General features: G+C 37.5%; 2 protein-coding genes across 3 annotated transcripts; one reads left to right on the top strand and one right to left on the bottom strand.

Moving 5' to 3' along the window:
* Positions 1 to 216: 216 nt before the first annotated feature.
* On the top strand, positions 217 to 7,717 carry hspb8 (heat shock protein b8). 2 transcript variants are annotated; one of them, XM_079870676.1, is made up of 4 exons: positions 419 to 1,180; positions 2,791 to 2,854; positions 6,379 to 6,595; positions 7,201 to 7,717. In XM_079870676.1, the coding sequence occupies exons 1-3, from the start codon at positions 790 to 792 to the stop codon at positions 6,572 to 6,574; spliced, it is 651 nt and encodes a 216-aa protein (XP_079726802.1). In that variant the 5' UTR covers positions 419 to 789; the 3' UTR covers positions 6,575 to 6,595; positions 7,201 to 7,717. The 2 variants fall into 2 exon arrangements, with proteins under 2 accessions (XP_079726801.1, XP_079726802.1); XM_079870675.1 differs by having other exon boundaries at positions 217 to 1,180; positions 6,379 to 7,717.
* Positions 7,250 to 12,787, bottom strand: LOC307158252 (uncharacterized protein). Its single transcript, XM_079870674.1, has 4 exons — positions 12,295 to 12,787; positions 11,843 to 11,906; positions 11,099 to 11,219; positions 7,250 to 10,232 (listed from the first exon to the last, which is right to left on the bottom strand). Exons 1-4 carry the CDS (start codon positions 12,677 to 12,679, stop codon positions 9,684 to 9,686), a joined length of 1,119 nt encoding a protein of 372 aa, XP_079726800.1. The 5' UTR covers positions 12,680 to 12,787; the 3' UTR covers positions 7,250 to 9,683.
* Between the last annotated feature and the right edge of the window lie 7,052 nt (positions 12,788 to 19,839).

Below are 19,839 nucleotides of genomic sequence, written 5' to 3'. Positions count from 1 at the left end.
ATATTTTATATAATAATTTATACTTGCTAAAAGAAAAGCTGTCTGAAAAGTCAAATAAATGTTGATATTTTGTTCCTTATAATACAATCAAATACATTTTAAGTAGGCCTAAGGCATGGCTAATACATTTCAACTGATATAAGACATCCTAAAATATAACTGCGTGCATGTTTTTTCTCGCTCATCTTACGTAGCCTACTTTCCCCTACATGACGTATGCAAGGAGGACTCGTTTGAAGAAGGAAAAGGAGATAGGCCTACCGCATGCCTATGTTGTATTTCGTCACATTTCGTGTTTAGAACGTTATTAGTGTTGTTCTTATGAGTGTGTGACTCCTCTCCGGCCTTGAGGAGTGAGTAGTGTTCTATTATGAAGTGAATGAGTCATCTGGGGGTGGGTGAGATTGAACCAGTCGCTGTCCGGTGGAGCCAGTCACAGCCCGGGGTCTAAACTTGGATAGGGAGGGTCTTCAGTCAGCTGTCGTGTGCTACCGAGCACTTTCTGGACTTTATAGACCGGCAAATCACATATAAACCGGTGAAAGAGCACTTACATCGTCAGTAAACTTCTAGAACTCATACATGAGTACAGTGGTTGGCTTAAACTTAGGTGCGTAATCACGCGCCTGGAGAGTTTTTGCGCTTTTTTTTCGAAAAAACAAACAAACAAAAAAACAACAGAATTTGTTTTGCGCTCTTTTTAATAATTTATCATATTCGGAAATCTGACAGCAACGCGACGTTCTGAACAGGAAAAGTTGTCTAAACTCACTTTTTCCAAGTTTCACAATGGCAGAAGGGGATTACTACACTATGGGCAACCGACAAAGGATTCCACGGGATCCGTTCCGGGAACAGTCACTCGCATCTCGCTTTATGGAAGATGACTTTGGACTGTCACCCTTTCCCGACGAGTTATCGATGGAATGGCCCGGCTGGGCGAGACCTCGGCTGAGCGCCCGCCTCGACGCGCCGTGGTCGGGCTCGTTGCGCACGGGCTTCCCGCGGGCGAGCATGGGCTCGCCGCAGGGCTTCAGCTCCATGTACAGCGAGAGCCCTCGCCGATCCAGCGCGCCCCCGACCAACCCAGACGAGCCGTGGAAAGTGTGCGTGAACGTGCACAGCTTCAAACCTGAGGAGCTTAATGTCAAAACTAAAGACGGTTTTATAGAGGTGTCAGGTGAGAAAACACTTCTAATCATTGAGAAGGATGAGTTATTATGAGAACACAAAGTTAATTACCTTTATAGCCTATAATAATGAATCATGGAATAACGTTGAATGGAATATAATTTACATTTGTGCATTTACCAGACGATTTTATCCTAAATAGAGGAGCATTAAGCAGTTCGTCATATGCATTTCAATTACTATGAAACATATGCAACTTTTTTTTTAATGTATTACCTTGGTAGTTTTTTTTTTTTTTTTTTTTGTCATTATTCCTACATTAAAAAGGCCATTTCTTACAAAATAATAAATAACAATGTGAATTTGAATTTACAAATATGAATTTGTTTATTTCTCAAAATTGACTTGATTTTTTTGTATTTTTATGTCCCATTTTAATTGCTTTAATATCCTATTTTAAATATGGCCTTTTGGACCCCATGTTCCATAAATCTCTGCTGCTGTTTCTCCGCTGCACTTTGAGTATGACTTGCACATTATCAGCTAATCACTTGTAATTAGCCACCTGCTGAGATCCCTTGATGACCACTTACATTAAACACACTGAAATAGTCCCATACTTTTCTCTTTAATCACTAAAGTTCTTTTGTAAAAACTGAAATTGTGTGTCTATAATGCGGAAAAGTCGAAGGCCAGTTGGCTGCCTGCTCCAGAAATACATTTTGTTGACTGTGATGGCAGGACAGAAGTTCAGAGTTCAGGAGAGAGCAAAGGCCTGGTGTGCAGGGATTAATATAAACACTGTGCTGGTATTCCAGCTGGGTCACTCAGTCACAGTGGGAGGAGGGTGGGGACAGCGAGACTTAACTTCACATAACCTCATTCTAAAAGTGTCACACAGAGATATCAAAGTGAACTAGCCTACGCACTGTTTTACTAAAGGCCTTTTCACTGAACTCAGATTCTGATGACCAGTTTTGGACCACCAAAATCAGCAAAACATTTAAGTTCAACGTTGCCCTGAAGTAAAGCATTGTCAAACAAATGCCACAGCCATGTTTGAATGTCTTTGTTAAATAGGGAAAGGCCATTGCACAGTATGTCAGTAGGTAAATGTCTATATATGTGGATAGATTTTGCTCTCAAAATGTTCTTGCGTCCCAGTATATTTTAAATGGTTGAGTTGTTGATTAGAAATGTTGAAAGTGCTATGAGCATATTGATCAATCAAATGTGTTTGTGCTCAAAGTGTTTTTTAAAGAGCCGGTTATTGTAGATATGTTGGCCGCGCCGAGACACAATATGGCATGACTGGCATTTAGTGACCAACAGCTGCAGAGAATGAGGCCAAGAGGCTTTTAAACAGGCTTTCTTGGTTTGAAATACTACAAAATCATATATAGTGTTGCCTTTGCAATGTCTGTAAAATGTGGAGAAAAAAAGAAGAAAAAACCTTATTTGCCATGGCTAGAAAATCTGATACTAATAATACTAATTCCGAATCTGATGTCTAATTTTATGTCAGTGTGGCAAAGGTTACACTTCTGTGAGCAACCAGTGCGGGGATTCACTTCAAGAAATCTGTTGATGTTGTGTTTAAAGCACGTATCGTGGTCGTATCGATCTCTGCGTTAACAACTGCCTTTGTCTTTTCACCAGGGAAACATGAGGAAAAGCAAGACGAGGGCGGAATTGTTACCAAAAACTTCACGAAGAAAATTCAGTAAGTACGATGATTGTATCAAAAGTTTCCGGGGGCTTCTGATTTGGAACCTTCTAGAATGATGAAGCAGCTTCCAGAGGAATGTCACTCTGAGTTATTAAAGCAACACAAAGCATTCCTACTCCTCCACCCGCCCCAACCTCTCTGCTTTCTTCTCGCTCTTCAGAGAGTCAAATTGGATGGTAGAGGCAGAGGAAAAGAATCAAAGTTAGAGATAAAATAGACAACATATCACGCGGCTCCGATGTCTGCAGTAATTAAGATACATAGTGATTTGATTTTTTTCCTGTCAACATGCTGTTTCTCTGACAGAGACACACAGAAATAGACTATAAGAAAGAAAGAGAGTTTAATTATGGAACAAATCAAGCACTTTTTACACTATTGTTCAAATGTTTGGGGTCAGTAAAATCCAAGAAAGAACTTTTATTCAGCAAGGGAAAAAATTGAACACAAAAAAACAGTAAAGACTTTTATAAACTAAAATAAAACCTTGAATCACAGTTTCCACATAAATATTAAGCTATGATAATAATAAGAAATGTTTCTTAAGCATCAGATCAGCATATAATGATTTCTGAAGGATCGTGTGACACTGAAGAGTAATAGATGCTGAAAAATCAGCTTTGCCATCACAGGATTAAATTACATTAAACATTATTTATTTTAAATGATAATATTCACAATATTACTGCATTTTTTTACTGTATTTTTTTTTTATCAAATAAATGCAGCTTTGAGCATAAGAGGCTCCTTTCAAAAATATTAAGAAATCTTACCGACCCTAAACTTTTGAACGATGGGTATGATTAATAGTGAAAGCTTCCTCTCAGTGTTTTAACTAGCTAAGTCTTTCTTCTACATCCAATGTAAACTGCTTAGCTAATTTGATGTTGACAGGCCATGTTGGTTGTGTTCCAACAGTTGAACATTAGCATTCTGCTAAACTAAGCTAAGAACGCACACTTATAGAAGATACAGGCCACGCATAAATTACATTGAGCTTTTTTATTAATAGCTTTCAGCTATTGAATGAAATCTCAATCTGTGGCATTTGATCCTCAGTAGCAGAGCTGCGATGACTGAGTCACAGCGCAGGACGGCTATAACATTGCTGTGCTAATTGAATAGTGTCAGGCTACTGCAGTCGGCTACATGCTAAGGTTAATATAAACTCAGCAGATGCTTGGCAACAAGTGTGAAACCTTCCAGCCTTATTTGGCCATGATGACTGACAAAGCTCAGGGACACTCTCTCTCTCTTTATCTCTCTCTGTTGTGTTCTCTCACACAGAAAGATCTCAACATTCATAAAAATAAAACAGTTGGCAACAGAAAACCTTAGTGAGCTAACTAGGTAGCATTTTAAAGTATCATAGGTGTCAATAACATTACGTAGTTCTTCTAGCCAAATTCCTTGTGGAGGAAGCATTTCCAGATAGGGTTTGGGTTCAGTAAGATTTGTTTTTATTTTTTTGAAAGAAATGAATACTTTTATTCAGCAAGGATGTATTAAATCGATCAAAAGTGACAGTAAAGACATTTATAACATTACAAAAGATTTCTATTTAAAATGCATGCTGTTCTTTTGAACTTTCTATTTATCAAAGTTACCTGAAAAAAATATGTATCACAGTTTCCACAAAAATATTTAACAACATAAGTGTTTTCAGTATTGATAATAACTAGAAATTTTCACTGAGCACCAAATATTAGAATGATTTCAGAATGATTGTGGCACTGAAGACTGGAGTAATGATGACATCAGAGGAATAAATACATTCTATATTAAAATAGAAAACAGTTATTTACAATTGTAATAATATTTCACAATAATACTGTTTTTATAAATTCAGCCTTGGTGAGCATAAGAATTAAAAAAAAGTATTGCTGACCCTTAACTTTTGAACAGTAGTGTATTAGGTATATGAATAATTTTGTTTAAATTGTACTTCCTTACATTAAAAATTGAATTACATTTAAAATTAAGAAATGAAGGGCTTAAATACACAGACAGGGTAATCAAGGTAAAACAGAACAGGTGTAGAGCTAATGAATAACCAAGAAAACTAACCAGGGAACAGAACTCAGGCAAAGCAGAACAGGGAACAGAATAAAAACACAATGAAGCTAAACAGACATAGAACTACAGGTTACAATATTGCTGATTGTGAGAATTCATTTATATTGTCAAGTACAATTATTTTATCCAGCATTATCCAAACACAGCAAACACACTAAAAGTTCCCCCACCCTAAGACTTTTGTCATAGAAGGCCAGCAGGAAGTAGCTTTGCATGATATCACCATCCATTCATGTTTAAAACAAGTTCCACCCTTTCTCTGTAGAGCAGATATGAATTTATGCTAATCCAGCCTTAAAGGCATCACATTCAAACAGACAGTGAGAACTCCTCTCATTAGAACAGCTGCAGTCAGTCTGCCTGCTGGATGATTAGACTAGTGTGTAGATAGAAATTTCTGGTGATAAACTTTGCATCAGGAGGCGATTTGTAATAATTGGGAACAGATTCTATTTCTGAGCCAGCACCTGGAGCAGGGCTCCCTCGCTCACTCTCTCTCTCTCTCTCTTTCTCATTGCAAGTGATGGCAGGCAGAACATTAAAATGAAAACCACAAAATGCATTGAGAATTATCTTCTAGCCACAAGCTGCCACAGAGAAAATGAAGTTTGTTGAAAATGAAACCATAATGAGAATATACGGAGTATAGGGCATAGTGTTTGCAATTTCCATGATGATTCCCATTCTGGGTTAATATTAACCTAAAGACTTGAGTTAGACCTCAGTTAATCTGGGTTATGCTCAGACAGTTCTGTGTACATGTAGATGTTAATATTAAACTGACCATTGTCAAGTTCTTATTGTGGCATTTGGTTTCAAGCTTTGTTTCAGTGCAGCTGTAAGGTACAATCAAAAAGCACTTTTTAAGTTGCAAAATATGGTGTGCATTTAGATATTAGATATCAAAGATGTATCAATGTACAACCACATTTAAAGGGATAGTTCACCCAAAAATGAAAATCACCAATGCCATTATAAAGCTTGAAGAGCCAGAACATTTTTTAATATAACTCAGATTGTGTTCGTCTGAAAGATGAGTCATATACACCTAGGATGGCTTGAGGGTGAGTAAATCATGGGATAAATTTCATTTTTGGGTGAACTCTCCCTTTAAAAATGGCGAATCTAATTAAAAAAAAATTCAAAAGCTGCTTTTGTGTGTCGGGGGGTACACCAAGAAAAATAAGGGCTCTTTATTGGCATCTATGAAGAAACTTAAACATTCATGGAACCTTTCCATTGCACAAAAGGTTATTTAGCGGAAACAAAGGTTCTTTAGATTATTAAAATGGTGTAAAGTGTTCTTCACTCTAAGAAAAAATGGTTCACTGAAATATTTTTTGGGGATCCAGACATTCTATGTCGGCAAAAATCCAGTTTTAGAACCTTTATTTCTACTGGTGGAAAATGGACATCGTTCTGAACTCTCTCTTCTTTCGCAGAATCCCATCTGATGTGGACCCAGTCACTGTGTTCGCCTCTCTGTCTCCAGAAGGTGTTCTCATCATTGAAGCCCGACAGACCCCTCCATACTACCTCTACAGCAACGAAATGCCCGCAGAACCCATGGAAGATCCTGAGGCCAGACCGCAGGAACCCAGCATGGCTTCAGCTCCAGTCTTTGATGTCAGGGAGTGAACTGGTGTTCGCGTGCCTATGGTATTTGTTCCAAGCCAGTGTTAAAATCTAGATTCATCAGTTTCAAAAAATTACTTAAATCAAAAGTCATTAATCTGCCAGTGAATAGTTTATAAATTAAATAGTACATGGTTGGATCAAATACCAGAAGCTTTCAGTTACTATATCAATGAAGATAAACAGATGTGATAGAGCTACCGGTCAAGTGAGAAGGAGAAGGTGTGAAATGGGATGAGACCAGGCCCAATTTCTGTATGGCTGGAAATAGGCATGGAAAAATGTACGTAGATGCGAATGCACGGTCAACATTGTAATGGCACGTCTCATTGTATATACTTAACCTGCATTCCTCTCAGTCCTAAAGGGGGCGATAGAGTTCCCTTCAAATGTCAACAATTAAATGGATTTTTCAACCAAAATTCATCTCTTATTCTCCAACATGTTGTCCCAAACCTTTATTCTGTGGAAAACAAAAGAAGATATTTGAAGAAAATACAGTAGTTTCAATATGACCCAATGCTGTTTTAAACCCCATTGACTTAAATTGTATAGACTAAAAAAAAAAAAAAAATTTTAAAAAATTTCTTCAGAGCATTTTTTAAAATATCTTCTTTTGTGTTCCCCAGTAGAAAGTCATACAGGTTTGAAATGACATGAGGGTGAGTAAATAATCTCTTAATTTTCATTTGACCTATCCTTTTATCTTATTTGCTTGGTAAATTACGATTCTCTTTAAACTGTTGCTCCGCCATGCCGATCTCATCAAGTAAGGTGACACTGAGAATGCGATGTGTGCTTGAGTTGAGTTATAAATTCCATTCAGACACATTGGATGTGAAATCAAGCTTTGATGTTGAAATTGAATGTTTTTAAAATATGTTATGGACTTTCTGTCCCTCATTTAAACCTAATCTTGTTTTGTCCCTGAGTTCGAATGAAGGCCCTGTTTGAATAATCTGAATTTTTGTCACATTGGACTATTTATATGAAGGTCTTCTCTGGGAACTGGGCCTGAATGCTAGAGCTTTTTCTCAAGTGCTGTTTATTGTGTCTTCTTTCTTTCTTATTTGTGGGTGTTCTTTTTTCTTTTTGTGTAGGGATGTATGCTATGCGTTTTTATAATAAATGATTTTACGAAAGCAAGCCTTTTATTACTCCTCTCTGCAAATCTCAATCAAGTTAATAATTAGGCTGCATTACAGATATAACTGATATTATTTCTCAGCTTTACACCTGTTTGCTTATCCCACTTGTATAACCTTCGGATGTTTTCGAGTAATAAATCGAGCATCGTTCTCTCCTTCGGTTGTCTCTGTCTCACAATCCTCTGTCCTCGATCACATCTGGGTGTTCGGATGGCAGATTGGCTGTGTGCTTATGGGAACGACTCCATGGGAGTTGTCTCTGCACGGTTGCGGTAATTGGGTGACAGATTAGTGTGGAGATTATTCCGAACGCTTTGGCTCACTTTCAATCTCCTCCACGAGGATGTGGAGAGAAAATATTGAAGAAAACGGTCCTCCACTGCTGATTAACTGATCTGTTGCCCATTGGATTTTTCTCTTTAAATTGATCCGAGCTCTCTCGTTGTCTAATTTTCAGAGTTTGAGGTTAATGAATCATGAATATTCCCATGCTCAAGAGGAGCTGGCATCTTAACCACCCGAGTTAGATGAGAATTATACGATATTTACTAAAACTCAAGGGATGTAATGTGCAACCATATTCACTGCATAAATGATTCATGTAAAATTCTCTGCAAGCACAAGAGAAAGTCAACTAGGTGCCAATGCGACAGATTTCTGTCTGTCACCTAAATTTGAACATTTCTCAGCTTTCCCTGATTAATCATTCTTGTTATTTTAAAGCACAACAAGAAGCTTCACACAATCGTGCTCAGGTCTTTATTAGTGCTAAGAGGATGCATGTTACAGTAAACTCAAAAACATCTATGGGAATTAAGAGGCTAAGGCTATATCTATATTCATCCAGATACATTTGAAAACAATTTTTTTTCTTTGGCCTTCCGCTTACACTGAGACAGTGTGTCTTGCGAAAACAAAGCTTATCAAAGACGCTCTCCCAAAGTGATGCATTGGAAAACACCGGAGGTATTCGAAAATGACAACGCATGTTAAGTCATGTGACACATGTTGTACCAATATACACTGCCCGACAAAAAAAAAAAAAAAAGGATTTAAATAAGCAAATGTGTTGTCAATAGAAGAACTTGACCAAAATATTATCAAAGAGGTGCATACTTTTTTGGTCCAAATCTTGTATTGACAATACAAAGAGTCCAGCACTCTGTAAAGTCTCCTCCAGCACATCCCAAAGACTTTCAATGAATTTCAGGTCTGGACTCAGAGGTGCCAATTCATGTGTGAAAATTATTCTTCAACCACTCCCAACCACTGTTTCACAATCTGAGCCTGATGAATCTTGACATTGTCATCCTTGAATATGGCCATGATGTGTCTTCCTACATGGTTGTTTAAAAAATGAAAAGCTACACACTCCATCAATTAGGGAACAGTTGCCAAACATATAACATGCTAGTGACATAATAATCACTGCAGTAATCATCCAATCATAGACTCTTAAGCATTTGCCTATTTCAATCCAAGCAGAGACTTGGCAGGCAGTGCATATATCTATGTTTATACTGGTATGTGCCTGCTGTGTGGAACTGTGTTGCTTAAGAACAATGTGACTTTGTACAATCTTCATATTACATTCCTGGAAAGATGACAGAAAATGTACTTGCTGTCCTGCGGCAAAACACGAGGGCAATCGTGTTTTAGACCATGTAATGTCTATTGAGTGCGACTTGGATGCGCCAGTAAGTGGTGAAATATTTTGTTAATACAATTATCGCGCCAGAATAGCCTGAGAACTTTATGTCTGGTATCATCTCAGTAAGCTTTTTATGTATTATGCATGCGCAGTAAGGTCATTTTAGCATTTCTGATGGTTCAATGTGGACAATAAACTTTGGGAAAACGCTTGAAAACAGTAGTATGGACAAAGAAAATGCCATTTTCAAATATATCTGGATTAATGTAGACGTAGCTTAAGGAAAGAGCTGGGGATGTTGTTTTTCTGTAGCCTACATTTTCTCTACATCCATTTTCTTTTGGAGCTCCAGCTGGGGGTTGAACACCTCCTGGGTTTGCCCAAAGGTTGGTTGCTCATCTTCTGTCACAGCAGGGTCTGTATATCCTTCTTCACCCTCCAGTTCCAGAGGCTGCGTGACCTCTGCCTGCTCTCCTTGCTCGGAGGTGATGGTGTCTGGAGTCTCTGGAGCCTGAGGCTTGTCTGCAGACTCATGGACTTCCTCCGTGTCTCGCTCGATGCCCTCAACCGCCTCTTGAATAGCACCTTCTTTGTCTTTCTCTGTGCCATCGCTGGGTTCTCCAACCTGCTCTCTTTCAGACTCAAAGGCACCTGGTGCAGCTTCTGTGATGGACTGGGGTTGTGGTTCTCTAGATGGATCTACATCAGATACAGTCTGCTGGTCTCGTTCGCCCTCAGGATGCTCAGTTGAGACAGAGGGTTCAGGAGTTTCTCCCTCAAATGATTCCGGTTTAGCCTCGGCTTCAATGGCGTCTTCAGGCTCTTGTTGTTTTCCTCCCACGGTTTGTGCCTCCATCTCAACCTGTGGCAAACGTGAAACAGTTTTCAAATTAAGTCAAGTGCTTAAATGCCAAATCAAGACCCTAAAGTGCCAGGTTCACTGTACACAAAAAATATTAATTTTCTGGGTAGTGAAGAAAGGCCAATATGTCCCCTGCGGGAAAATAAGAGCTTGCATTTAATCTCTTTGTTGGTTATTAGAACAATTATGAGCCTGGTAATTGGAATTGCAGGGCGATTAATTTATAAACTGACTTCGACTTTGGCATTTGATGTTTATGGGGCATTGTAGAATCGTATACCTCTAATTATTTCTGAAATCTTTTTTGCAGTAATGTAAAAAAAATATTTTGTTTCGCAGCCTGTTATGGCGGCACGGCTTAACGGTGCTGCAAATTGGCGTAAGTTGAATAAGACATGCAATGGGTAAACAATATCTGCAATTTTTAAAGCATGATGACCACATTCTCTGCAATAATATAATACAACAAAACAACTGAAATAATAAGTTTTGAGATGCCCTTTTTTCCCTACTTTTTCCAGCAAATGCAAATAGCTGTCAGCTTTTTAACATTAGACTGGCTAAAATACAGCACCTGAGAGACAGTTACTCTACCTGCGATGTCTACCTATTATACAGGACCAATTAAGTACTGGAGAATGAATGGCTAGTGTTCAACCTGGGATTTACCTAGAAAAGTTTTCAATAGTCTTCACTATGAATGACAGAAAGCACCACTTAAATATACAGATGACACATTTAATAACATATAAATAAGTGCAATGCATGCCACCCAGAACACTGAGTGCCTAATTTTGAGCTTCAGTTAGTGAATAAGTTCGGACTGCATAATTAAAGATTAAACGGCTGTCAGAACCAATCAATACCTGGATAGGGATAATGACATCAGCAGGGATGGGAATGCTGGGTAATGGTGCTTCCACTGTAAGGATCCCATCGGCGGACAGAAACGACTGGAGATTTTCAGCATCAACCCCACCTGGAAGTCTTAGGCAGTGGTGAGAAAAAAATCTATAAATCTGCTTTGATATAGACAGCTTTGTGACAATTTGACACAATTGCCCAGTGAAATATTATATGCTAAAACAGAATAAAATAGACATTGAGTTAATGTTTTGTTTTTAAATAAATTAATACTTTTATTCAGCAATTAATTCATATTAAATTGATCAAATGTGACAGTAAATACATTTTATGTTATAAAAAATTCAAATAAATGCTTATGTTTATTCATCAAAGAATCCAGAAAATGAATGTATCACGGTTGTCAAAAATATTAAGCAGCACAACTGTTTTCAGCATTGATAATAATAAGAAATTTTTCTTGAGCAGAAATCAGCATATTAGAATGATTTCTGAAGGATCATGTGACACTGAAGACTGGAGTAATGATGCTGAAAATTCAGCTTAACATCACATGAATAAAATACGCTTAAAAGTATATTAAAATAGAAAACAGCTATTTTGAAATGTAATAATATTTCACAATATTACTGTTTTTAATGTATATTTAATCAAATAAATGCAGCCTTGGTGAGCATAAGACAGATTAAAAAAATTTTTTTTGAACAGTGGTTCAGATATAGTGTAGTGTGCATGTTAACACTTACTTGTATTTTCTTGCAAAATATCTAGCAATAAAGCCATGCTCATCTTGTCTTTCTTCATGCTTTCCTTTGAATCAAATATATTAAAACAAAATTATTGAGATTAATTAGCTCAAATAAGAGCATAATATATTTTGTATATCATATTAAATATAAAAATATATAAAAAAAATATATTCAGAAAATATTCATAAATTATAAAATGTACAATATCTCCAGGCTTATTCTGTTTTGTAGACTAATTACATGTAAAATGTATTATCTGACATTGAATTCTGTTGGAAAGGTGAAATTTAAATAAATAAATAAATAAACATATATTCTATTCATATAAACATATATACATATATATTCAATATATCATATATACTATTCAATATTCAATACTATTCAATATATCATATATATGTATATATATATATAATATATTGAATAGTACACTTTTTCACCCATACCTGCAATTTCCAAAAATCCGTCCTTTATTTTGACCGTAACCTCAGAGGGAGCGAAGTGATTGACATCCAAGCTAATTTTCCACTTGCTCATCTCACCAACCACTTCCGACACCCCTCCACTCATCTCCCTGTGCAGTTTAGAGATGTGCTGTCCTGAGGCCTGAGTAAAGGGAGCGAACACGGGTGTGCGCAAGTACCCGGGCCAAGACGACGTCCCCAGCCTCCTGAAGATGCCTTCGATCCAGCTGAGGTCTCGGGGGTCCAATAACGGAGGCAAGCCGTAATGTTGGTTAAAGATTACACTGGGCCATCTGTAGCTCAGGGGATTCCAAGGTACCTCATTACAATATTGAGGCCTAGATGGTGACTTGATAGCATCCGCCATAGTGACAAAATTGAAAATTCTAAGGAAGAACGATTTTTTTTGGAAGGTCCAGCCACAGTACGATTAAAGACGCACCAACTACACAAAAAGAGATGCTGTAGAGATTGAAAGCAAAGACAAATGTGGCCAGTGGACATTGCAGACGCTGTTTATATAGCGTCCTTGCAGGTTTTTAGCACTTACTAAGCAGTAACCATGATGCTACCAGAAGAGAATGTAGGGATGAAGTGATGGCTAGGTAGTTCAATCTGCTACCGGAGGGGTGGAAGGGCTCTATGGGAGACGCTAATTAAGGATATTTATAGATCTAAAGGGGAAGCAACAAATAGCAGTTTGATGAGAACTAACAGTTCCAAGTCCTGCTTAGCCTCTGACAGGCAAAGAGATTTTATTGAACTGATTGTTAATAGTGTTGTAGAAACTATTAAAGTGTTGAGGTGTCTATATAGAGGTTGTGAAGGTGTCTAAGTGCTTGTTAACTTTATTTCCTGGATTCAGAATGAACGAGTGCACAGGGGACCTTGCTTTAATGGGCCCAGTGCAGCCAACTCACCCTTATTAATCTCAGTGCCGACTGTAGGTGTACTGCTGACTGCACAATTACATTTGCTCAACACTTTATTGTTATGTTCAGGTTCTATTTAATATTCTGAATATTGGAGTCTGTCTCTGGTGTGCAATATAATTTAAAAAATATATAATAGAATATTATTTCACTATTTCACTGCTATTTCAAACTTCAGTATTAAGATGCTTGTTATTTTAAACCTACACAGTATGGCCTGAGCAATATCTGTAATACACAGCTACGCTAATAATCCATCCAGCATGGCTTCAAATACAGTGGCCCTGACAGGTTCAGACTGGTTTTTTAAATTGTCTTGTTACCACTGGAGACCAAACGGACAACATTAGGCTGCTGTCGCACTGCAAGACTTTATGTTGAAGACTGCTGTTTCTTTTATATATAGTAAAAGAAGTTCAAAAGTTTGGGGTTGGTAAGATGTTTTTGAAAAAAGCATTTATTTGATCAAAAACACAGTAAAACAGTAATATTGGGAAATAAAATGACAATTTAAAATAACTTTTTTTCCTTTTAAATATATTTTAAAATGTAATTTATACCTGTGGTGTCAAAGCTGAATTTTCAGCATCATTACTCCAGGCTTAAGTGTCACATGATCCCTCAGAATCCCCCTTCATTCTAATATGCTGATTTAGTGCTCAAAAACATTTCTTATTATTATCAATGTTGAAAACAATTGATCATTTTTTATTCATATTAAAGTAATATTTTTGTGGAAATATATATATTTTTTTTTCCAGGATTCTTTGATGAATAGAAAGTTTAAAAGGACTGCATTTATTTGAAATAGAAAACGTTTCCTGTCACTTTTGATCAATTTAATGCATCATTGCTATATAAATATTAATTTTAACTGTGTATATAATTCATTATTATTTTGATGGACTGGCGAATCATCTTCTTTCAAACAAAAACAGTGAAAATGGCAGTTCAGAGCGATGTCTCTTTAGATTCTGGACCATGTGTGGTTCACAAACCGTTTAAATGTGAGATATTTTGGGAGAGATTTCATCGCAGACAGGGACCAGTGACCACTGACCCGTAGAGTCTACAGTTCAGTCAGAGGGAGCTGTGCTGAGGATGTGTTGGAGTCACTTCACCTGAAACCAAAGAAACTCATCATGAATTATCTGGGACAAGAAGAGAAGGTAGCACGGTTTATATAAGACATCTAAGACATCACAAGCATAGGCTAAGTCTGTGGAATGTGAAAAAGGTAAAGGCACACAAATAATTTTTTTTTTTTTTTTTTTCAAAAATAAAAAGATTTAAATAAGTCAATAGTTCATCAATCCTTCTTCCAAAACGGGATTTTGTCTTACCCCGATTCACTATGGGAAGCCTTATAAATAAGTATACTTTAGACCTGACGGGATGGTTTTCGCGGGAAATCGGAGAATTGCGCACGTGTCACTCGAGTGTCTCGTATAAGGAACAGTTCCTCCGGGAAAGGTTGACATGCTGCACGCTAAATCTCGAGTAGGCTAATGTATTTTATTGCACAGATAAATTGCCATGTGCAGCCTATTTGTGTAACAGTTCGCTGTAAAGTATCTATTTTGAAAAGTCATTTAATTATGGTTGTTGTGCTGGAATTTATTTTCAAGGAAGTAGTAGCCAACCATATCTATTATGGGTAGGCAGCTACTGTTACATCTTGAGCTATTAGCTTAGCTTGTGTTACATGTATGATCTGTGTTTCCCCCCTTCATTGTGTTTTTGGTTCAGTCCTGTGACTGTCTGTGTCCTAGTGTTCCATGATTGTTCTAATTAGTCAAGTCTATCACCTGTGCATTGTCAATCACCTCATTAGTTATCTTGTTAGTCCCTGTGTATTTTTATACCTTGTGTTCTCCTTCAGTCTTTGTCCGTCATTGTAAGTGTGAGCGTTTGATGTTTCCCCTGAGAGTTTGGTTATTAAATGTTATTTCTACATATTCCTCGTCTCCATGAGCTTTGTCCTACACATAACGTGACAGCTTGAGGTCCTTTCCGTCTTAACTGGTTATTAAGCCGCCTAGTAGTTAGTGAATGTTGTTTAATTGGCAGCATACATCCGCACAGTCATGCCGAGCTGAATCACAACCAAAACAATGTTCTTATGCAAAATGCATGCAGTTTTTTTTTTTTTTTTTTTGCAGGTTAAAAAACTGCACTTTTTTTCTGAGCATTGGTCAGCATTTTCTGTAGCAGTTGCAGCGCACTTTTAGAAGCCCTCCACCTTCCCAGCTCCACCTGTATAGATCTGCTATGGGTAATTCATGTACATCAGCAGCATGTCTTACTTGCTCACAACAGCATGTTTGTATTGGCAGTAGCAAGTCCAGTACTTGCTCTGCAGCAGCAGCATAGTAGATCTATTCTGCCAAGGCAAATCATATCAACATTGTACTATTTATTACCAAGCCAAACACCCCTAGCCTGGTAATACCTTCGCTTTGCTTCGTAGACAGAGTCTGGAAGGGCATAATTGAAAAGCGTTTTCTTTCTCGTGGCGGGGAAATGTATGTATGATGCGAAAACAAAACCATCGAGCGAAATACCGGAGTGAACATGGCTGTGAACGACTTGCAGATTATGTGAAGTAAATATACGCATCCACGGTACAATCTTAGCGTCTACGTCACGGCTCTCAGCCTGCCCTCTGTTCGTTGATTGGCCGGCTGTTTTGAGGCCGGAGGAAAACTGGGAGATAGGTCGCTATCTCAGACTGAGTACAGAAGCGAACTGAAATTGAGCGGAAGTACGAAGTCTGACGTAGTCAGGCTAAAACACTCCAAGAGTTGTCATGACAGAACTTAGGCTACTTTTTGTTGAGTCAGTTCAATAGTTTTTTTTTTCAGTTTCAGCTTTAAAAAAAAAAAAAAAAAAAAAAACTTTTCTACCTTTCTTTTCAACTCTGATGTGATTAGTGTGGACTTTTTCTCCCATGGCGCATGGTCCAAGCTCCCTAGGAGCATACACATCTGTCTTGATCCTCGGCCTAAAGTTCTCCAATTACTCTTAATGGACATGGAAACAGAGCAAATTAATGACACTGACAGCATCACCTGTGATAAGGGCATCACCCTTTCTCACTTCCCTTCTCTTGCGTTGAGACCGACTGTAGAGTCTCGTGGCTATAAAGAGTGAAGGATGCTCTTTAGTCTTGCTGAGGAGTTCAGCACGGCTCTGTGTTTCTCCCAGTGGCTTTACATAATAGACGCAGATGTAATGAATGAGACACAGAGCCTGTCGTTTGAAACACAATTACTCCTGTGAAGTGGGCCAGAGCAGTGCCATCTCTTCCTATAACTACATGCCTTAAATAGTAAAGTAAAACGCGCTGATCTGCAAAGAGCCTAATGTATCATGGGAATGTACAATGTCGAATGAGTGCCAGAGCTTTGCATTTATTATCTTTATGTGTTTAAGCATGTGCAGGCAGGTTCCTTTTGAGTGTTCTCATGTATTCAGTGATGTGAATTGTTATTAGATAGCATGCCAACAGTAATACAAGGAATGCTGTTATCCGATTATAAGTAATGCTGCTGCTGTCGTGATATTTGCACCATGCGTTTTTAAACTCCAGCAGTGCTCTTAAACCATTCTTCCAGATGGTCTGTTTAACATTCTAGTTGCGTAATCGGTAGTTGTACGCATTCCTTTTGCGATGAAACAGAGTAGCGTGAGGCTTCTCCAAGGATAGACTAAACAAATGTCCTTTGTGCTCCTGTGGTGTGCTTTTATTTGCCACCTGTGTGCTCATTTTTTTAAAGCAATGAAGCGAACATATGCACGTTTGTATTTGCTTACGGAGTATTTTGATGTATTCCAGAGGGAGTAATATAAGATGCTGTTGTTTTTTTAAAGCATAAAGTTACAGTATTCCTCCTAAGCTGCTTTCAAACTATTGTTTGGCAGTGTACAAGCTAATCATAATTAAAAGTAATTCAAAGCTACCCTTTTGAAAAAGAAGCTAAGGAGACAGTGTCGTTATAAATGTTGTTTATGTGGCATAAAACAATAAGGATCTAAATTATTGTAACAGCATTTAACTGATACACTAAATACAGATAATACAACAAAAACTATTTACAAATTATACTAATTTATAAAGCTGAGTCAAAACATGAAATCAGTATCAACTAAATCCATCTGCAGTGTGTAGGTGGCACAGAAGCTGCATCTGAAGTGACATTTAGGTATATTTACACAAACTGTTTAATGCAGCTCTTAAGTGGCATGATTTTTTAATATAGAAATATGAAATGATTAATAAAAATCGAAATGATGTTTAAATGTGAAACTAAAACCACCAGTAGGTGGCAGCACTATCTTTGTAATTGAGTAATTGATTCAATCGATGTTTTCAAAAATGGCTGATTCATTCAGTAACGAAACAAGTGACCGGCTGCGTCCGAAATCACATACTCTCTTGAATAGGTACTTATTTTGAATAAATAATTCTTCACGACCGCAAAAAACGTATATTCTATATAGAATGAATGTAATCCGGACGTACTACATCCGCCATGTTTTCATTATCACGTGACCTACCAGTGTCAGTTACATTGCTTCACTTCCATTCACAAATCCTCTCCCGTGTCCACTGTATGCACACTTCAGAATCTCGCCAGAAGAAGTTGGTCATCCAGGTACTTTTTGTTTACTCTTTTATGAATACTGTGAATTCGGACATTCTGTTTTTAACGTACTATATAGTAGAGAAGTATGTGATTTTGGATGTAGTCTTGGGTCATTGAATCATTGACTCACTCGATTAATTTCAGTCAGTAATGAAATACTGCTTTGTTTTGCTCAGAGATGTGCATCAGTTATGCATTGGAACTATTTTCATCTGCGAAATAGAGCAAAAATACCAATTTTGTGTCTAAAATGTAAATCACTTATATTAACTTCTTGTGTATTAAACTATTGTATAAAATCAATATTAAATTTGGAATCGTGCTGATATTTGGGGAAAACGGCTCTATTGCTTATGTGATTGCATAACTATATCATATGTTATAAATATAAAAAACAAGACCTCATGAAGTGGCATTTTTTGCCCCCACATCGCTAATCTATTTGTTAATTATTAATTAACTAATTATTCATTTTGGTGGAATTTTTGCCCCAAGTCCCGTTAATTTCCGACCCTTAATTCTGATAATCAAATTGTATTTCAAAAGATTGCAAACAAACAACAGCAACTCATCTTAACCTGTCACCTTGTAAACATAAATACACACAAAACATAATGTCTCTGAAGTCTGTCACACACAACTTTTTCTAAACTCCTCTGATGACTAAAGGCAAGCAATGCTAAACTTAACCATTGCACAGTGTAGATGCATCTTTGGAGTTGTAGTCTTTATTCTGATTGAACTATTCATGAGCTTCGATTGGGTCACTTGTGGCATGTCCAAATATTTTATAATCAGTCACATGCAAATGCGACTGAAATGGTCGCACTGTAGAGCCATCGTTTATTTGATCAATGAATCGTTCAAAATCGTACAAAATAATTCAACTGAATCAAAATTATCAACAGTAGAGAAACATGACCTTGTATGTAATACTTTCTAAAAGATATATATATATATATATATATAGCTAGTGTCTCAGCTGGAGACCTGGTCCTTGTCGTGGTCCATAATCCGTCCTTGATCCGTCGTCTCTTTCAGAAGTTAAGACAGCTCGAGAGGTCTCTCAAGTGGTTAGGTCCATAAAACCCGTGACCCACCTTTTGTTGTATATTAAACATCAAATAGGCCTATTTTCTGATTAGTTATGATTGTGCAGCCCTCTGGCTTTCAGGGTGGACAGGCAAATTATTTGTTGTTGGACTTCAACTTCATAAAGAGTCTCATTGGTTTAAAATCCAGCTCCTCAAAGCTATAGATTAAACATCAAATGTATTCTACATGGCATTAATTGTGTCAACATAATCCATCCTTGATTATGGTCCTATTGAACATATTGTGTTGTTTTTAGTAACCAAGCATGGTCAATGTGAAGTCGATTTGCTCTTTAAGGTAACAGTTCCTTAAACTGTGTTTAAATGCGGCTCATATGTTGTGGCTTTAGGCCCAGTAGGGGTAGAGCAGTGTGCCGTCAGTGGAGGCAGAGCTCTCTGGCATGTCTGGCTCAGACACAAACAGATTTACTGCAAATGAGATCATCTATCAGCAGGGGAGAGGGAGGATGTGGACAAGGGCATGGAGGACATGAGTGAGGGAGCGGCCGGAGCAGAGACCTCTGTCTCCTTTTCTACCTCTATTCCAGAATTAAGAGATAATATAGATAGCATTTGATAGGGTAAAAGAGACTGAGAAGGGGAGCACCATGGCACAGTATTCTCTGGGGTCCAAAATTCTGAGACAATCTAGGATTTAAACCCAGCTAATAGGGAATTCGGCTAACATTCTGTCTAGGTTCTCTCAAAATTATGAACAAACATTCTCCCTGTAACATTAATCATTCATTCAAAGTTATATGGTCTTTTCTCTCAACATGTTAGCACAAAAACGTATTTTTGTTCCCCTGAAATGTTTTGTAAGATGTTAAGTCACCTTTATTTATATAGCGC

This window comes from Squalius cephalus (genome assembly GCF_949319135.1).
Source record: "Squalius cephalus genome assembly, chromosome: 5".
NCBI classification, from domain to species: Eukaryota; Metazoa; Chordata; class Actinopteri; order Cypriniformes; family Leuciscidae; genus Squalius; species Squalius cephalus.
The sequence above is the reverse complement of the archived record's forward strand: the minus strand, read 5'-3'. Positions and strand labels throughout refer to the sequence as shown.

Bases quoted from the DNA above. Each gene is read 5' to 3' on its own strand.
- LOC307158252 (XM_079870674.1), bottom strand. From the start codon at position 12,679: ATGGCGGATGCTATCAAGTCACCATCTAGGCCTCAATATTGTAATGAG. The intron at 11,907-12,294 runs GTATGGGTGAAA...TTTGATTCAAAG, and splicing joins CGGATTTTTGGAAATTGCAG to GAAAGCATGAAGAAAGACAA. The intron at 10,233-11,098 runs GTATTGATTGGT...CGTTTGCCACAG, and splicing joins ATGTCATTATCCCTATCCAG to GTTGAGATGGAGGCACAAAC.
- hspb8 (XM_079870675.1), top strand. From the start codon at position 790: ATGGCAGAAGGGGATTACTACACTATGGGCAACCGACAAAGGATTCCA. The intron at 1,181-2,790 runs GTGAGAAAACAC...TCTTTTCACCAG, and splicing joins CGGTTTTATAGAGGTGTCAG to GGAAACATGAGGAAAAGCAA. The intron at 2,855-6,378 runs GTAAGTACGATG...CTTCTTTCGCAG, and splicing joins AACTTCACGAAGAAAATTCA to AATCCCATCTGATGTGGACC.